General features: G+C 42.5%; 1 protein-coding gene and 1 long non-coding RNA gene across 6 annotated transcripts in view; one reads left to right on the top strand and one right to left on the bottom strand.

Moving 5' to 3' along the window:
• The window catches only part of PPARD (peroxisome proliferator activated receptor delta), a 52148-nt gene extending 35306 nt beyond the window's left edge, over positions 1–16842 (top strand). For 4 of the 5 annotated variants that reach the window (XM_081010057.1, XM_081010059.1, XM_081010060.1 and 1 more), the window contains 6 exons: positions 131–370; positions 5170–5321; positions 7296–7434; positions 8136–8338; positions 9793–10243; positions 11563–16842. In XM_081010057.1, the coding sequence (XP_080866183.1) occupies positions 235–370; positions 5170–5321; positions 7296–7434; positions 8136–8338; positions 9793–10243; positions 11563–11810 (1329 nt within the window). In that variant the 5' untranslated portion in view covers positions 131–234 and the 3' untranslated portion in view covers positions 11811–16842. The remainder of the gene's footprint in view (positions 1–130; positions 371–5169; positions 5322–7295; positions 7435–8135; positions 8339–9792; positions 10244–11562) is intronic. The other variant, XM_081010056.1, reaches the window with a different exon arrangement.
• LOC308479474 lies at positions 7327–9402 on the bottom strand. The gene is made up of 3 exons (XR_013987694.1): positions 9319–9402; positions 8734–8780; positions 7327–7460 (listed from the first exon to the last, which is right to left on the bottom strand). It is a non-coding gene; the product is annotated as an uncharacterized lncRNA (long non-coding RNA).
• Positions 16843–17068: the final 226 nt, after the last annotated feature.

Raw genomic sequence — 17068 nt, 5'->3', positions numbered from 1 at the left:
GTGCCGAGCTTGTGGTCTTAGCACAGATTACCAATCCCTATATACACAGTGGTCCATTGGCCTTCTAAGACTCCATAGCACAATGTTTCCCTGTCAATGCTCTTTAACATTTTCCTTCTCTTCCTTGAAGGCTAGCAGGAACAGCCTGATAGGGGCCCTTTTCCAGACAGACGTGGATGATGCCAGAGCTATGACAGGGACTGCAGTCTGGGCACTGAAGGGTGGTGATCAGTTATGCAACAGCCAAAGGAGGAAGTACCTGAGGTCAGGGAAGAGGAGGAGGAAGAGGAAGAGGCACTGACGGCAGTAGGTGGAACCTCAGACCCAAATGAAGGACCAGATAATTCAGCACCTTCTATCAGCTACACAGGTAGGTTGGGGAAGCAGGCTAATGCATCCAACACATTTTTAAAGCAGCAATAGGTGGCTTTTACAGTGAGCTTTCCCCTCAGTAGGCAAATTTGTCACAATATGACAAATTCATTCTTTTATGCTGATTCCCCACCCCAAGCTAGTTGTCTCGGTATCTCTTTTCCTTTCCACAACACTCTTTATCTCTTGTCTCTGATTATGGTTTTTTGTTTTTGTTCTCCTTTTCTCCCTCTGTTTAGACGTTCACCCCTTCTTGATCACTCCTCCCTGCAGATGTCCTGCAGGCTCAGTTCTGAGCCTCTTCTCTCTTGCAATACTCTTCCTCTGTGTTCATGCTTGTACTTTCATTTTTTTAAAAAAGATATTTATTAAGATTTTCAAGAAGTTACAAAATAGAAAAAAATAAGAAAAATACAAAAGAAAAAAGATACAAAAATAAATAAATAAAAATAGTTAAAAAACAATTCAGTCATCACATATTTTTCATTTACTTATTTCCCGGACCTCCTCGCGCCTTCCTTCTCTGTATTCCAGTTCAAATTATTATTTCAGCAAATCCCTCCCCTCTTTCAAATCCTTTCCCTAATTCATAATATTCTGTCATCACATTACCTTAATCTATTTTCATCTTCATATATATATATATATATATATATATATATATATGAAAAAACCTTAAAGTTTAGAACTTAAATCTTATTTTTTACCAACTTCTCCTAGCCATAACATTCTTACCTAACTCTTTAGACATTTTTATAAGAGCCAAATAATTTCATTTCAACATTTTCCTAACATTCATCAATTTTATAAAACAGTCCTAATGATAAAAATAAAAAAGTAAACAATCCAATCTTCGTCCAGCGTTCCTTCCTCCTGGTCCCGGGTTTTGTCAGTCCTTTTTATCCTATTAATCTAGCACATTAACCTGGCAATCTTATATCCGAGGCCCTCAAGTCTCTTCCATGTCCCTTCCGCTGCTCTTCTTCATATTTTCCTTTTATTCGTGGGAACTCCAGCTTGGTGATGTTTTTGACCCTTTTCAACAAAAAAGTCCCTTTTCCATAGTCCAGACTAGACTCGATGTAGTATTTAAAAACATGTTCCAGATTCCCTTCAAAGTTAAGAGCCCCCACTGCTCCAAACATCTGACAGCCCCTTTCCAGACTCGAAAAGTCCAAATCTCCCTGTATAGGGGGGGTCTATCCAACCCCCCATTTCCAAACCAAACCAAATTTTTCTTTCCAAATCTGGTCTTTTCCAAGTTCATTTGTCGAATCCAAAAATTTATATTCCTGCTGGGCCGCAACTCCTTCCGTCTCTGGCGCCCAAGATTCAGCAAAATCCTCTTCTCTCAACTGTTCTGTCATGGCACACTCCTGTTTTAGTTCCTGGGTGGGCTCCATATAGTTTCCCACTACCTGTTCAAAGGTTCTGGCCGCATTAGTCATCAAATCCGTCTTCTGGCTTAACTGATCCAATAGGGCATTTATTTTGCAGAAAGCACCCAACAGTGCTTCTGCAGACATTGTCCTGCAAGGTCACAAACCCTTTCGCACGGTTGTAATCAGTGACAGCTGCAAGTTCCCAAGGATTAGTTACAATTTCACAATTCCCCTCTAGGGGGAAAAACTTCTGGTTGTTCTTTCTCTTAAAAACAATGGCAACAAAGTCTCTTTTTAAAGATATTTTGTCCATATTTGTTCTTTTAAAATGCGAAAGGAGGCAATGGAGTCACTATGTTTCTCTTCTTTTAACTATCTGTCAAAAACATTTGTTTCTGGTCAATGAGCTTCAAACGTCAATTCTGACACCCCGCTCCAGGATCAGGACGGTGGAAAATTACTTTGCTTTAGATTCACTTCTGCAGGTTTAAACAGCTCAGAAAAGAGATCCCCCTTCTTCTCCTGCTACCGAAGGGGGGTTCAGCGATTTTAAATGGTGAAAGTCAATCCTTTGAAAGTGATTTTTAAGGCTCTAGTTTGCTTTGTCTTTGCTTTGTTCTGGCTACAGGGAAACGGAAGGCTGACTTCCTGTTTAAACCTTTCCGTTTCAGTACCAAATTAAGGTGAATTTTTAAGTCCAAATTCCTTTCTATTTCGCCAGTTCTTATTTAAAGTCCAAATATTCAATGTTCCAGTACTCACGGTTGGTTATTTTAGATGCCTAATTGTCCCAGGAAAAAGGCAGCGCTCTCCGGCAACAGCTATGCGGCTTCGCTCCGCAGAAAAAGCGATTGACTCACAGCACCGCACCACTTCCCCCTCTTCGCTTCGGAGCCCGTTTGTGGGTTCCTTTGCGGGTTGGGGGGGCGCTGAGGGTGCCCGCCGAGTCCCACAGTCACAGGCTTCATCCGCCTGTGATTTCCAGAAGGGTCCCCGCTTCGCCGCAGCGGAAAAGACCCGTTTCATGCGGAGCTGGTCCCTCCAGTTCAGAGGGAGTCCGCCATTGCCGATGGCGCCACCCTGGAAGTCCCATGCTTGTACTTTCAGTTTGAACTGCCACCTTTACGTGACTCCTGTATTTATTTATTCTTTCCATCCCTCTTTTCACTTTCTGTCAAGTCCCATGTTTGAACATCTCGCTGACATTTCCTTCTGTGCATCTGCTGATGTCTCTGACTGGCCATGGTGAAAATGGGATTTCTAATGTTTCCATTGAGCCTCTCATTCTTCCCACACACCCTTTCACTGTCACACACTCACACACTACATCCATGGGGTGATATTCAGCTCCTTCTAATGCTCTTCTTATAGCCAGGCTATGGTCATTCTGCTGATGCTTCCTCTTATTGATGCTTTTGGTCAAGTACTTGGCTGATGTTGTAAAAACTATCCACGGTTTTGACAGATATCTATCAGGCTTAGATAGGACTTGGATTTGGCCCACAGGTCACCAGCTGGTCATTTCTGGTTTGGACTTCTGCTTGTTGGCTTCCCTTTGCTTTCTCATATGCGAGACAATTTGGAGCACCCCCACTAAGATGGTAGTTTTGCCTCTCTTGCTATGATTATGCCTCCTCTCATCTTAATGCCCCAACATGGCTTTCCTATCACTCCTCATGCAAGGAATTCTCACATTTCAGGTTAATGTTTTTGTCTGTGACCCTCTTTCATCTTACTCTCTTCTGCTTATTGCTCCCTCTCTGCTGAAGCTCCTCTGTAAACTACACTTCCTTTGCACCTAATCCAAGCCTCACCTTCATGTTACTCCTCAGGCATGAAATAACTGATGCCACCCACATCCTGTCTATCAAAGACAGCACCAGTTGCTCTGAACTCCCCTAGCACAGGGAACCGTGCAAGTAGTCATGCAACAGGACACAGATGGTTTAATCAGCCTGGACAGGAATTCATTACTGTATGTTCTGTTGTCTCTCCTCTCTGTTGCTGTTGAGCAAGGGAGTTTGCATAGCAGAGCTTTACAATGTTCACTGCAAGTGAGCAAAACAGGAATAAAACAGGATTAATAAATCTTGTGAAAGCTGTAGAATATGGTGAGTGCAAACAAATAATTTTCTGTTCAAGGGGGAGTTCAGAGAATACTGGCTCAGCTACCTACGTACAGCACTATTTGGCTGGTGCCTGTTACATCACAAACCCACCTACCTCCCATCCCTGGTTTACTTTCTCAGCTCTTAAACTGATTGCCTCTAACAAAAAATAGATGATGAATGAACATTTTAAATTACTAAATGGACATGTGTTGCTTTCAAAAGAATACATTTTAAAAGATGATCTGAAATATTGGGGAGGGATAAATCTGTTAACTAAATCAGGATTCAGATTACCAATGTGTGCATCTGTCATTTATGATTTAAAGGGGAAAGGCAGCTGGGCTCATCCTATGGGGGAAATCCACTGTAATTACTCTCCTTAACTTATGTTTGGACATGATCTTAAGAGAAACAGTGCTGAAGTTAGTATGGTGCTATATTAATACTTGCTGGTCTGAAATAAAGAGGCATGTGTGAACATATCCAGAATAAGAGAAGTTATTTGAATTAACCTTTCAACAGATGCGGAAAAGAATGTTGAAGTAATAATGAGTGTGAGGGAAGGCAAGTTAACTTATTGGGTTAAGGTTTCAAGTATATTTCTGCCACAAACTTTGGGTAAATCTATGCTCAGTTTTATGGACTTGAATGGTGGGAAAGTTTTCCTCTGAATATTGTATGTTGGTCACTTTCAGGTGTTATGCCATAACTTTTGCCAGTGACTTGCAGAGATACCTGCGTTGCCTTCTTTTGATCTTTTGTGAACTAATTTATTGAAAACCAAGGCTGTCAAAGACTCAGTGATTCTACTGAATAACAAATGATTTTGCCTGACCGGGGTATGAAAAGGAAATATGAAGGCACCCAGAACATGCCCAAACTGAGAAGAGAGATTCTCTTGCTAGCAGTGGCAATAAATTCCATTCTGAACAGCAGTTCTGTGGTCTCATGTGTTGAAGAGTGTTGGTTTCAGACACTTAAACCTTCTGTGCTTTGGGGAGGGTGGGGGGAGCGTTCTGATGCCATAGCACTGCTGGATTCTAATGCATTGCTAGATTCTGTGAACTGGAAGGATGAAATAACCAGTGAAGAAAATGATAAGCATGTTATGCACAGTGGTAAGTTTGCATCAGATACAGGCTGAAGCTGGACTTTCTCTGAAACCCAGTGCTTTACAAATGCAAACTGGTTGGTTGTATCTGGGGAAAATGCAAAATATGGGTAAGGAAGTTGTGCTGTAGAGATGCTATGTGTCTGGTGCAGAACAGCAATGCAATGACTTCTTGTTTTTGTTTCCCTGTTAGATCTTTCCCAGAGTTCTTCACCTTCTCTGTCAGACCAACTCCAAATGGGCTGTGATGAGGCAACCTCAGGAAGTCTGAATGTAGAGTGCAGGGTCTGTGGTGATAAGGCATCGGGGTTCCACTATGGAGTGCATGCATGTGAGGGTTGCAAGGTATGGACAATATGCAATGTACAAACTCTATACAGAAGGGGTGGTAAACTTGTGACCCTCCAGATGTTACTGAACTACAACTCCCATCATCCCAGGTCATTGGCCATGATGACCAGGGCTCCTGGGAGTTGTTGTCTAACAACACCTGGAAGGTATTAGATTTTGTGGCTTTAGCATCCTCCTTCAAGACTCTTACCACTGTGTTTGAAGTCATACATTTATAGAGTCCATAGGAGTCTCTTCACCAACCGAACCAGGCAGTGACTGATCAGGAAAATTCAAATGACTATAAAGTTTTAACAAGCTACCACTACAATGCACAAAAGAATAAGCAACAAATACAAAGATACCAGTTCTTATATTTAATGTTCTCTTCCCCTGTTGGTAAACTTTTGCCCTGTTTCTTGCTCCTTTTCTAACAAGAATAGATTGCCTCATTTCCCAAGACAGGACATCAAACCAGTTCCTTTTTCTTTCTTTAACCTAGAAATGTGTTGGTCTGTGCTGCTAAAAACCCCTGACCTAAGCACATTGATTAGAAAAGTCTGTGTTCATCATCTTTTGGTCTGACCCAAGTGTATTCAGTTCTAATTACGTGCCAAATTTCACTTCTGCTTGTTGTTTTGAGTTCTAACTGCATTTAACTATGCATTTATTTTAGCCCCTTTATTCCTCAAAGCATGATTTATTAGCCATATATTGTATGACATACACATGTTATAGTAGATCTACAAGGGCCACGTTTTAGCTACTCCTTTATTCACAAGGTTCTAGGAGGCTTCAGTGAGTAAATTATGGAAGGAAACGGAATCTTTTCTTCAGACGTTAAAGATCCAAGTATCTCTAACCCACAACTGGAACAATGGTATAAGACCAACCTTTATTCTGATAGCATAGAACAAAAGCACTATTCTGCAAACAGTATTAACAAGGTGCTGCATTCTGAGGACATGAAGTAACAATATCCCTTGAAATGAACTAGTAGTAATATTCCTAAGCGCCACAGACTAACGTGGACACCGTTCTGGAATTTGTCCCTAATATGCACATGAGTTTTGCCTGGGACATTTTCCTGCTTTACATCTTCTCTACCCTTCTTCCCTGTCACTATTCTCCATCAACTCTGGTCTCCTTGAGAACATAGACATTACTTTTAGACGTAATCTTTGGCTGACATACTTCACGGGACACCTGTGAACGTATTCTGCTCCTGATCATTTGGCTGGCTGTTGGAATCGCAGAATGCCAAAGGAGATGAGTTATTCAATGTCTAAGTGATGCCAAAATTATCCAAAGGGGGCGGGGGAGGGGAAGCTGAAGCGAGAGAGACAATGATGTTGAAAAGCTGGATTTGTTTATTCATATCCCCCTGCTGGATCTTTGCGATACTACAAGTCTGTTTTTTGCTGTTTTTTACACGGGATAATTATGTTTAGGCTCTCTTCCTCCTTGTACTATTCTTTTCTCCATGTGTATGTTAAAAAAAAATTTTTTTTTTGGAGAATATTTCAGTTGAAGAAAATAAAGTAAAAATTAAAAGTGAATAAAGAAATAAAAATAAAAGGTATATTATATCACTATATATGCAGACAACTACAATTCCATATATGCAAGTCTAGTATGTAGGTATATGAATGTTATTATTATACAGATAGATTTATGGTTATTTATAACCTACCATATTTTTTAATAAAGGAATTCCAAATATTGTTATGCTTGTCCATACAAAACCTATGTCTGTAAACAATTGGTTCATAAGCTGTGAGTGTTGTCCTACCTTCAGTCCTTCTCCATGTGTATGTTAACATGTAGTGTGGTCCATTGTTCTAAAGTCTCTTTGCTTGTTGCTGAAAACGATATTCTGTCCTGAGACTCAAGTTGACAGCAATCCTGGGACATTTTATAAGGAGCTGCTGTGTTATCACAATGACCCATCTCCCTGTTTCTTTTCTCCCTCTGCCTGCTCTCCAACAGGGCTTCTTTCGTCGAACAATCCGTATGAAACTGGAGTACGAGAGGTGTGAGCGGAGCTGTAAAATTCAGAAGAAGAACCGAAACAAGTGCCAGTACTGCCGCTTTCAGAAATGCCTCTCCCTGGGCATGTCGCACAACGGTGAGACTCCTCTCCTACCCTTAGCTCTAGATACAGGAAGAAAAACATAGCTAGATATGGAACTTTGTGTTTTCTGTAGGCAACGTGTTTAGTATTGTGTTTGGGGGGGAGTGTCTAACTATGCTGCTCTGGCAGTCATCCTCATTAGCCAGGTAGTAGGTTGGAATCATTGCACAGCCTGCATGTCTTTCCTTCTGGAAATGATTGTTATGGACACAGCCTAAGAAAGGCATGTCAATGTCTATTGCTTCCAGTCTATTTTTCCTTGTTTTGTCTTTAGAACAGTGATTCCCAATTAGCTAAGTACTGTGGACTCCCTGTTTTTTAAAAGCCAAGCCATAGACCCCCTACTTTTGAAAACGTTGATATCTCTGTGGTAGTTTTTGTTATGTGCATGGTGCCACGATGCCCTCCAACATGTCCCAGCAGAAAACTGGGATGCGCATCTTCTGGGATGTGCTCTTGCATTAGTCACGTGACCTGTGCAAGAGCACAGTGCCCCAAAACACCACCTTGAGCTTCCTGATGGAAAAAGAGGGATATAAATGTAATAAGTAACACTCTTATTTTTTGTTTCCCTCCCCGTCCACCTATAATTGTGTAATATGAAACGTCTTCAATAAATAAATAGTTGGAAAGACATGGGGATGCTATTTTGGCCCAAGACTCCTAACAGTATCTTCTTTGTTACGTTTCTTCAGCCATTCGTTTTGGCCGCATGCCTGAAGCTGAGAAAAGGAAGCTAGTGGCAGGACTGACAGCAAGTGAGATCACCTGTCAGAACCAGCAGGTAGCTGACCTGAAAGTATTTTCCAAGCACATCTACAACGCCTACCTGAAAAATTTCAACATGACCAAAAAGAAGGCACGAGGCATCCTGACTGGGAAAGCCAGCAGCACTCCAGTGAGTACCTCAGTCCCAGAGGGATGAAAGTGGAGCAGAACTTGCCAGGCAAGCTCTTGGCATCTGCAGTCCAAGAGATTCAATGCTGTGCCCAAAGCAGACTCTCTGACATCAAAGAACTTTAATCAACTATTTGGTCTTGCTCATAAAGAGAAGCTTGGTGTTTTGTTGATATTGAGGCTGCTGGTGTGATCAGTGTGACCTGAGTTACATCACCAGGATAACCAGAAGTTTTCGGTACTCAAATTATTCTACAGAGTTTTATCTGAAGAAGTGTGCATGCACACGAAAGCTCATACCAATAACTAACTTAGTTGGTCTCTAAGGTGCTACTGGAAGGATTTTTTTAATTTTTTGTTTTGTTTTGACTACGGCAGACCAACACGGCTACCTACCTGTACAGAGTTTTAGTTAGTGCAAACGGTGATGACTGAGTTCAATCCTAAATGCACAAAAGAAAAGAAAAGAAAAAATTATAATCCATTGATTCCACTGAGGGAATGTTTCCCATGAAAACACATTCCCCTTCCTTTTTAAGGCTCTATCCCATGTGGCTTCCCAAAAGAAATATAGAAGTTTATTTATACATATAGCTCACTGGGGACTATAAAATCGAGCTATATAGACATCAGCATTACCATGCAGGAAAAGGTGGGAGAAAATTTTAGGGTGAAAAGTTGAAAAAGTAGGCATCCCTATAGCATTATTAAATAGTGGTAATACATATTCATTTGTACTATTGAAAAATGCTTCTTTATCATTGTACACAGGTGTCATAATAACTATAGATAGGTAAGATGAGCTTTCATTTTATATCCTGCTCCATCCTAGGAGGTAATTATCCTTGAAAATAATAGCAGAACCCAAGTTTTTTTACTCTAAATTGGAACCGGTGTCTGAAATATCCAGAAGTGCTTATTTTGTATTTCACTTCAAACTTCACTGAATTCAGTAAATTGAAGTTTTGTATAGTGCCTCACCATCCTGATTATAAACAAGTCCTCAGTGCAATCTTTCTTCTGTATCAGCAATAATTTTGTTTTAAAGAAGTTGTTTGCCATTCTCCTCCTCCTCCTCCTCCTCTTCCTCCTCCTCCTCCTCTTCCTTCTTCCTTCTTCTTCCTCTCTTCCTTCTATGAATTCAGCACAGTGTTGTTTGCTAGGGACCTTTGTAGAGGAGGCTATTTTCTACACAGACTCTGATATTCTCTGTCTGCCATCGTAGGAAGCTAGAGGCATTATCAGAGTTGAAGAACACATTCCAGTCAAGCAATAACACGGTGGGGGGGGAGCAGGGCCAGTGAGGGGGTGGCTGGCAGAGCTCTGAGGTCCAGATGGAGAGATCTGGAGGGCCACATGTCACCCTCAGGCCTGGGCTTCCCCACAACTGCACTTCAGCCTGTGGCTTGATTCCCCACTGCAGAATCCTGACTCTTATGTGTTTGTTCTTTGTAGCCTTTTGTGATTCATGACATGGATACCCTGTGGCAAGCGGAAAAGGGTCTCGTGTGGAAACAGCTAGTGAATGGGATACCACCATCCAAGGAGATTGGCGTCCACGTTTTTTACCGCTGCCAGTGCACATCCGTGGAAACTGTGCGGGAGCTCACAGAATTTGCCAAGAGCATCCCTAGCTTCATTAGCTTGTACCTTAATGACCAAGTGACTCTGCTGAAATACGGGGTGCACGAGGCCATCTTTGCAATGCTGGCCTCCATTATGAACAAAGATGGACTCCTGGTGGCCAATGGGAATGGCTTTGTGACGCGCGAGTTCCTGCGCAGCTTGCGCAAGCCCTTCAGTGACATCATGGAGCCCAAATTTGAGTTTGCTGTGAAGTTCAATGCCCTGGAGCTGGATGACAGTGACCTGTCTCTGTTTGTAGCTGCCATCATCCTGTGTGGAGGTGAGAAGGGGGAGTTCTTTGCTAGCAATGGTATATGCTTTCTAAAAGCTTGCTGATGAAGACTGGGCCATTATCCTGCTAAGTTAAGGGCAATTAATATTAGTTTGAAGGTGTGATTGTGATGCTGGCAATTCAGACAGGATGAAAAAGCTAGAAAGGATTAAATCATCTTCTCCACAGTCCTGTGCAAGCTTACCTGAGAGTAACCGCTACTGAACACAGTTGGACTAACTTCTAAGTGAATATGGATAGGATTGCATCCACATCCAATTTCCACTTACCACAACATCCTTGTTACTTTCTTTTCATTCAGGATACCACCCACTTCTTCATTTTTAATCTTTAAAAATCCTTATTGTTGTTATTTCTTTGCTGACTCTTTCTCTCCTTTTTTACCTCCTATGACTGTTTGGTCCTCAGTATCTCTCTTAACTCTGTTGAGATCTTTGGCCATTTTGACCTTGTCTTTGGTACCACATCTCACACACCCCAGTTCAGCTTCTATAACTGATTTAACAGACAGTTGTAGTGAAGAAGAAAATGAACCCTGCCGTGGAGAAATCCTGTTCATTCCTTAAAGTAAAAATAATGATAAATGTTTGCTGTAGTGCAGCATTGCTCAGTAAAGTGTGGTTTAAAATAAACAAATCTTTAAATAGTGAGTGAGAGGTCAGGGCAGCCTTGGCACTACTCTGTTTGTCTTCTTGTTTATAGAAGCACATTTGCATGTATGTGCTCATTCTGTGCATTTCTGTGTGTGTATGAAATCTTTTTTAGAACAGTTGGAAAACTACTCCAGAGATTGTGGGGAGGGTGGAATAGAATGTGTTAGCATCCTCAGTGATGTCATGCAGCACTAGTCACACATAGCCTTACACACAACTGTTTTCATAACCTTTTTGAGGGGAGAGTTGGGTATTTCCCATTCAGACAAAGTGTGCCAAAAATCTGCAGAAGTTACACGATTGGAGCCTGCAGGAAGACAGAAAAGAAACATAGTTTGTACTTGGGGAACTGACATCAAAACACCCACCTTTTGCTCAAAACGTCTCATCTGAATTCATCCTGGTTTCCCCAACCTATATAATACACATTATCAAGCGGTTAAGATCACTTCAGGCAGCAGACATGTTTGCATTTGTTCAGGAGAGAGGGTGCTACATGTTTGAATGCTCTTTCATGAGGAAAACTCACTACAGATGTCAAAATGCCACGCTGAGGAGCAGGCTAGTCTGAGCTTCTCTTGGTGTTCGGACAGGTAAAGGATTGGAAAATAATGTTGTGCGCTCTCTCTCTCTCTCTCTCTCTCCCTTTTGTAGACCGTCCCGGCCTGATGAACGTTAAACAGGTAGAGGAGATTCAAGACAATATCCTCCAGGCCCTCGAGTTCCACTTGCAGGCCAACCACCCAGACACTCAATACCTCTTCCCTAAGCTGCTGCAGAAAATGGCTGACTTGCGACAGTTGGTGACTGAGCATGCGCAGCTGGTGCAGAAGATCAAAAAGACAGAGACAGAGACTTCTCTGCACCCGCTCTTGCAGGAAATCTACAAGGACATGTACTGAGGAGCCTATATTTAAGAGATAGGTTAAAGCCATGGAATCCAGCAAAATGCTTTGTACATTAGCAAAGAAATCCCCTGTGTCTTCCATTCCTTCTACTGTAATTGCTTTTTTCTATATGATTGCTGCATTCTGTACATAGAGGGGAGGGGTGTTGTACAGCAAAAGACTTGGCATCTACCACATGGTGGTAGATCAGGGCTTCCGTTAACATACACTAAGTGAAACTTAAAGGCACATCATAAGCTAAATATCTGTTGCTACAGTTCAGCTGTTACACTGTTCCAGAGCAGCTGATGTGTTTACACACAACCTTGCAAACGTGTTTGAACTGTGGGTTGGAATCTGCGGTTGGACAACGCGGGTTTTGTCCATCCAGTTAGAGCAAGCAGTAGCTTGGCTGGCAGGTACAGGAACAGCACTTGCAACATATATCCGTTGTATATTATTTTTATATTGCACTCTGAATTCTAGCTTGGCCCTCAGCCGTAAATTCTAGGGTGTTACAAGGAAAGGGCGTGTGTGTGTGTGTGTCTGTGTATACATTTCCCAAAGAAACCTCCAAGTGTTTGATGAAGGGTACGGACACTCCTTGTGGAGATACTTTGAGGGGGAAAGGCCTTTGCTTATCTCCTTGGTGCACAAAAACAGAAATGCCTTCTCCGTGAAAGGCCATAACTCCTGTCCTCTGCATTTCTCTCTCTCTCTCTCTCTCTCTCTCTCTCTCTCTCTCTCTCTCTCCCCCCTTTGGGTTGTTTTATAGTGTAGTTTGTTGAAGCCCTTTATGGGCATGTGTGGCACTTGCAAGCTTACAGCAGAGAGATGGGCTTCTTTTTCTGTTCCTTGCCCTGTGCTTCAGTGCTTGCCAAATGAAGTTGAGCCTGATGTCGTGGAAGTTTTGCTCTCGGATAGTACCTGCCAAAAGTCTATTTGCTTCCTTCCAAGGTAGATCCTGCACTTGAATAAGCACTTGGGTGTCTCCTTATCTGGGTTAGATATAATGTGGATTTTGCTTTTCAAAGGGCAGCCCATGGACCACTGTGAGGTCACGACAATACAAGGATCTTAGTGAAGACAGTGATGACTGCTTTTGTTTTGCTGCACTTCCCCACCTCCTGCATCCTGGTATTCTCCAGACTGCCCAAGAGGGGCACCATCTGGGGGTACCGAGTGCCCCCCAATTTCCAAGGAGGGGCCAGGCCCCCTCAATATTCCCAGCCTGCTGGGAAGCCTGTTGGGCCTTCCTGCTGCTGCGACAGGCCCCATTGGGCCTTCATGTGGCTACAGTGGGCCCCGCTGGCCCTACCTGCGGCCTCCTCCCACCACACATGTTACACACGTGTTGCCCCTCCTAAAATAAGTTACGGCAGAATCCGGTGCCTGTGCTGCCCAAAATATCTGAGGAAGACACTTTATATGTGAATTGCAGTGCCAGAGGCACATACAGCACTCTGTGCTGGTTCTGCCCATTGTTTCTTACACCTTCGTAATAAAAAAGTGATAGATAGCAAAAACCACAGCATTTCAACGTCACCCCCTCAACATTTCCTCATCAGATTACCAATTTTTACTGTATTTTTAAAGGCCTTATATCAGATTCTGGCTCCTTTTGATTTCCTTGAGTTGGTCCTGCTTCAGCCCTTGAGGATCTCACCAGACACCTTTTGCAGTTGTCAGCTTGCTTTGAACACAGGTCTTCTTTGTTGGTCATTTGCAGCAAAGTGGCAGCAGGGAAGTCATTGTCACATGTCTGCGTGAACAGTGTGAGACCATTCTGCCTAGACATGGTTGATGCATTGTGTGAGTTGTCAAGTTTCTTCCAGCTGTGACTTCCAGTATAGTGTTCCCAGATTAGCATGATGTTTGGGTATGGCCTGCTAGCCTTGGCACTGAGTTACTGTGTTGTTGCTATGTGGCCTTAGGCAAGTTTGCTTATTTCTGCACATTTCAAATAGACAGTATGCTTTCATAAAGGGAGAGAACTTTCTGTCCAAACAATCTTGACATAACAAACAGAATGTAATAATTTACAACTTTGTGGTGACGGATGGTAGATGGCACAAAAGCTTGTTTGAAACTGCTAGTTGTCCAACCATTTCAGCTCAAATCATGCAATTTCCTTCTTTCTTTCCCTCCAAACAGAAATTTTAGCAGCTTGTCTTCATTTTCTAGATTTGGGTGCAGAGAACTCTAAAGACCATTCACTAGAAGATAGGGATATTTTAAAAGTCTGCTGCTATAAAGTTTACCTAATATATCCGTGGAAGGAGCATAGCTCAGCAGAACACATGCTTTGAAGGCAGAAGGTCCCAGATTCAATCCCAGGCATCTCCAGTTAAAAGGTCAGGGGGTAGGTGATGGGAATCGCCTCTGCCCAATACCCTGGAGAGCTGCTGAAAGTCAGAGCAGACAGTGTTGGGCATGATGAGCAGATGGGTTGATCTTTCCGTGCTTTGTGTTTGTGATATATTTTTAATTTGGATTTCCCTTGACAGTCTATGGAGAAGGGAAATAATAGTTACAATAGTTCTTCTCTCTGATGCTGTAGTTCCTGACGAGTTCCTGTCCTGCAACACTCCATCTTCGGGAACTTGATGATGTGCAGTTTTTAGTGCCTATGTAACCTGAAAGAGTAAGCCACATACCTCCGAGATTTTTCTCCACTCAAGCCACAGTAAATGAGACAAGAAGAGAAACTCTTCCATTAGGAATTGTGGAGTGGATTTGCTGAACAAGAGAGCCTAATCTGTGTGAATTACCAACTCCATTGCTTCATGCTGAGATTACTCTGTTTTCATGTGTGCTTGCTTTCAGCAATGCTGAAATACATGTCTTTGGGCTGGGACAGAACTTTGAGAACTTAATTTTGTCCCAACTGTGGCTTTTGGGGAGGCACTGTAGCTCAGGGGTAGGGCAAATACTTTACCTACAAAAGGCTCTTGGTTCAATCCCCAGCTGTCAGGCAATGTAGGAAAGACTGAACAAGATGGCTCTAACTAGGTATAAGACAGCTTCCTGTGTTTCTGTTTTAAAGCCACAAAGCTCAGCTGTTCTGAACTACTAGTAGAAATCTTTTATTGCAATAACTCATGATTTATCATTTTGCACCCTTCAGAGAGTAGATGCCTTTAACCCATGATATATCATTTTGCACCCCTTACTGGAAAGATGCCTTTAACCTATGTGCATTCCTTATTAAGTAAGCAAAAATGTAAAATCAACACCCTGGACATTTTACTCGGCCACTCGTTTGCCTAGAGTTTGATTATAACCTAGCTAATTTGCCACCAGCTCTTTTTCAGGCAGTACCAGAGTCTAGGCTCTTTTTGCCCTTGGAATGCAATCTATATACAGTGGTACCTCCGGTTACGAACTTAATTTGTTCCGGAGGTCCGTTCTTAACCCAAAACTGTTCTTAACCTGAGGCACACTTCCGCTAATGGGGCCTCCTGCTGCTGCTGCGCCACTGGCACGCGACTTCCGCTCGCATCCCAGGGCAAAGTTCACTACCAGGAGCATCTACTTCCAGGTTAGCGGAGCTCGTTACCTGAAGTGTTCATAAGGAGGACGGTACATAACCCAAGGTTCCACTGTAGAAGGCTAGAACATAAGTTCAGTTTCTTAAGTGGTAAGTTCAGATGAGTATAGAATTGTAGTCCAAGTGCTCATGTGTTGTCTCTAAGCTCCTCTTCTACATCTGCCAGACAACATTAAGGGCTGTATCTAGCACTGTATGAGCAGAATTCCACTCGGACAACAGCGCTTGAGTTTCTTTTTCTCTCCCTGCGTGTCCCCCAAATCTGCTCCGGGGGGTCTCCCAACCCTCCAGAGGAGGGTGGAGGCAGGGGCTTTAGGGCAGAAGTTCAGTTACACTGGTGGAGCTACAGCTTTGGATTCTACACTTCATCCTTTGAATACAAAATTACCTTTTGGTGATGTTGGTCACATGATAGCAAAGGCAAGACCTATTTAAGTAGCACCTAGAACATCAACATGGAAAACAGGACCTACTTCCAAGACCCTGTGCACACAGGAAAGGTCACCCATCTTTGCCACAAAGCAAAATGGCGGTGGTAGCATTGCCACAACCCATCTCTCTTGCCTGTTGAAAACCACTGCCCTACAATGTTACAATGTCTGACTCATCTTCCCTTAGGCTGATTAGTGCGGAAAATTCTCAGACACATAAGATCCTGCAAGCACTCATCTGAGCCATTTCAGATCCTTTCTGTCTCAGATACAAAGCAAACACTTACTGTGCTTTAAAACCCTTTCTTTTTGGCACAGTCTCTGTGTGGTTCCTGGGATCATAGTTGTCTGGAAACAAGAACTGTTTCCCCCCCTACCACTTCCAATATCAGGGACCCTTAGTGCTTTAGCAACAAATCCCATTACATAACTGCTTCCACCACCCGCAAAGTCCATAACAGTTATGGGATCCTTTGTGGTTTTCAACCTTAGGATTGTTCACTACCAAGACATGATGGCTAATACGCAGAATTGGTTTGAATCTTGTTGTTTTCCTTATGAGTGTAGGGAAGTAAGTTGCTTAATCCTTGTGATCTTCTTCCAGGGCTGCACTAATGGACTGGTTGGTACTTGATTTTGCTGTGCCTCTTTATTTCCAGATTGAAATAACTGGTGTGTTTCATCTCTACCTCACAGGAATGCTGTGAGGCTGGTGGAATGTGTCTTAGTAAAGCAATTTGGAGCCTTCATGTAGCAGGAACCAGAGATCACTGACAAGAATAGTTTGTGATTTTTAATTTCACCTGCCCTAAACCTTCATCTTTACCCACCACCCTTGAAAGCCTCTTCACCTGCTATCTTGCTATCCCTCAGGACTTGCTGGGCATGTATTTCCAGCACTTGAGGACTGCACACTCTCCTTTCTTTTCTTTTTTTTCTGGGATGTTGTAGCAATCCTGAAACTGAAATGTATATTTTTGCTAGAAGTTCAACCTCCAGGTGTTTTTAATAATATAAATAGTGACTGACAATTTTAAATTGGAAATAAATATTTAAGAAACTTTTACACTACAGCACTTCTTTAGCCCATTTCAGGGGCCTCTGACGTTTGAAACATCAAACATTAAAAACTTCTCTAAACAAGTAGACTAAAGAATAAGCCCATATTTCATCCAACTCTTCCAAAATTCAGAGAGACTGTGGGGTTGTTATTGTTTTTACAAACCCCCATTCACAGTGTATTATGCTAGCATTTGAGTTACACTAAATAATTCCTCAGAAGGGATGATCAA

Source organism: Podarcis pityusensis (assembly GCF_964106645.2).
Source record: "Podarcis pityusensis genome assembly, chromosome: 6".
NCBI lineage: Eukaryota > Metazoa > Chordata > Lepidosauria > Squamata > Lacertidae > Podarcis > Podarcis pityusensis.
The sequence above is the reverse complement of the archived record's forward strand: the minus strand, read 5'-3'. Positions and strand labels throughout refer to the sequence as shown.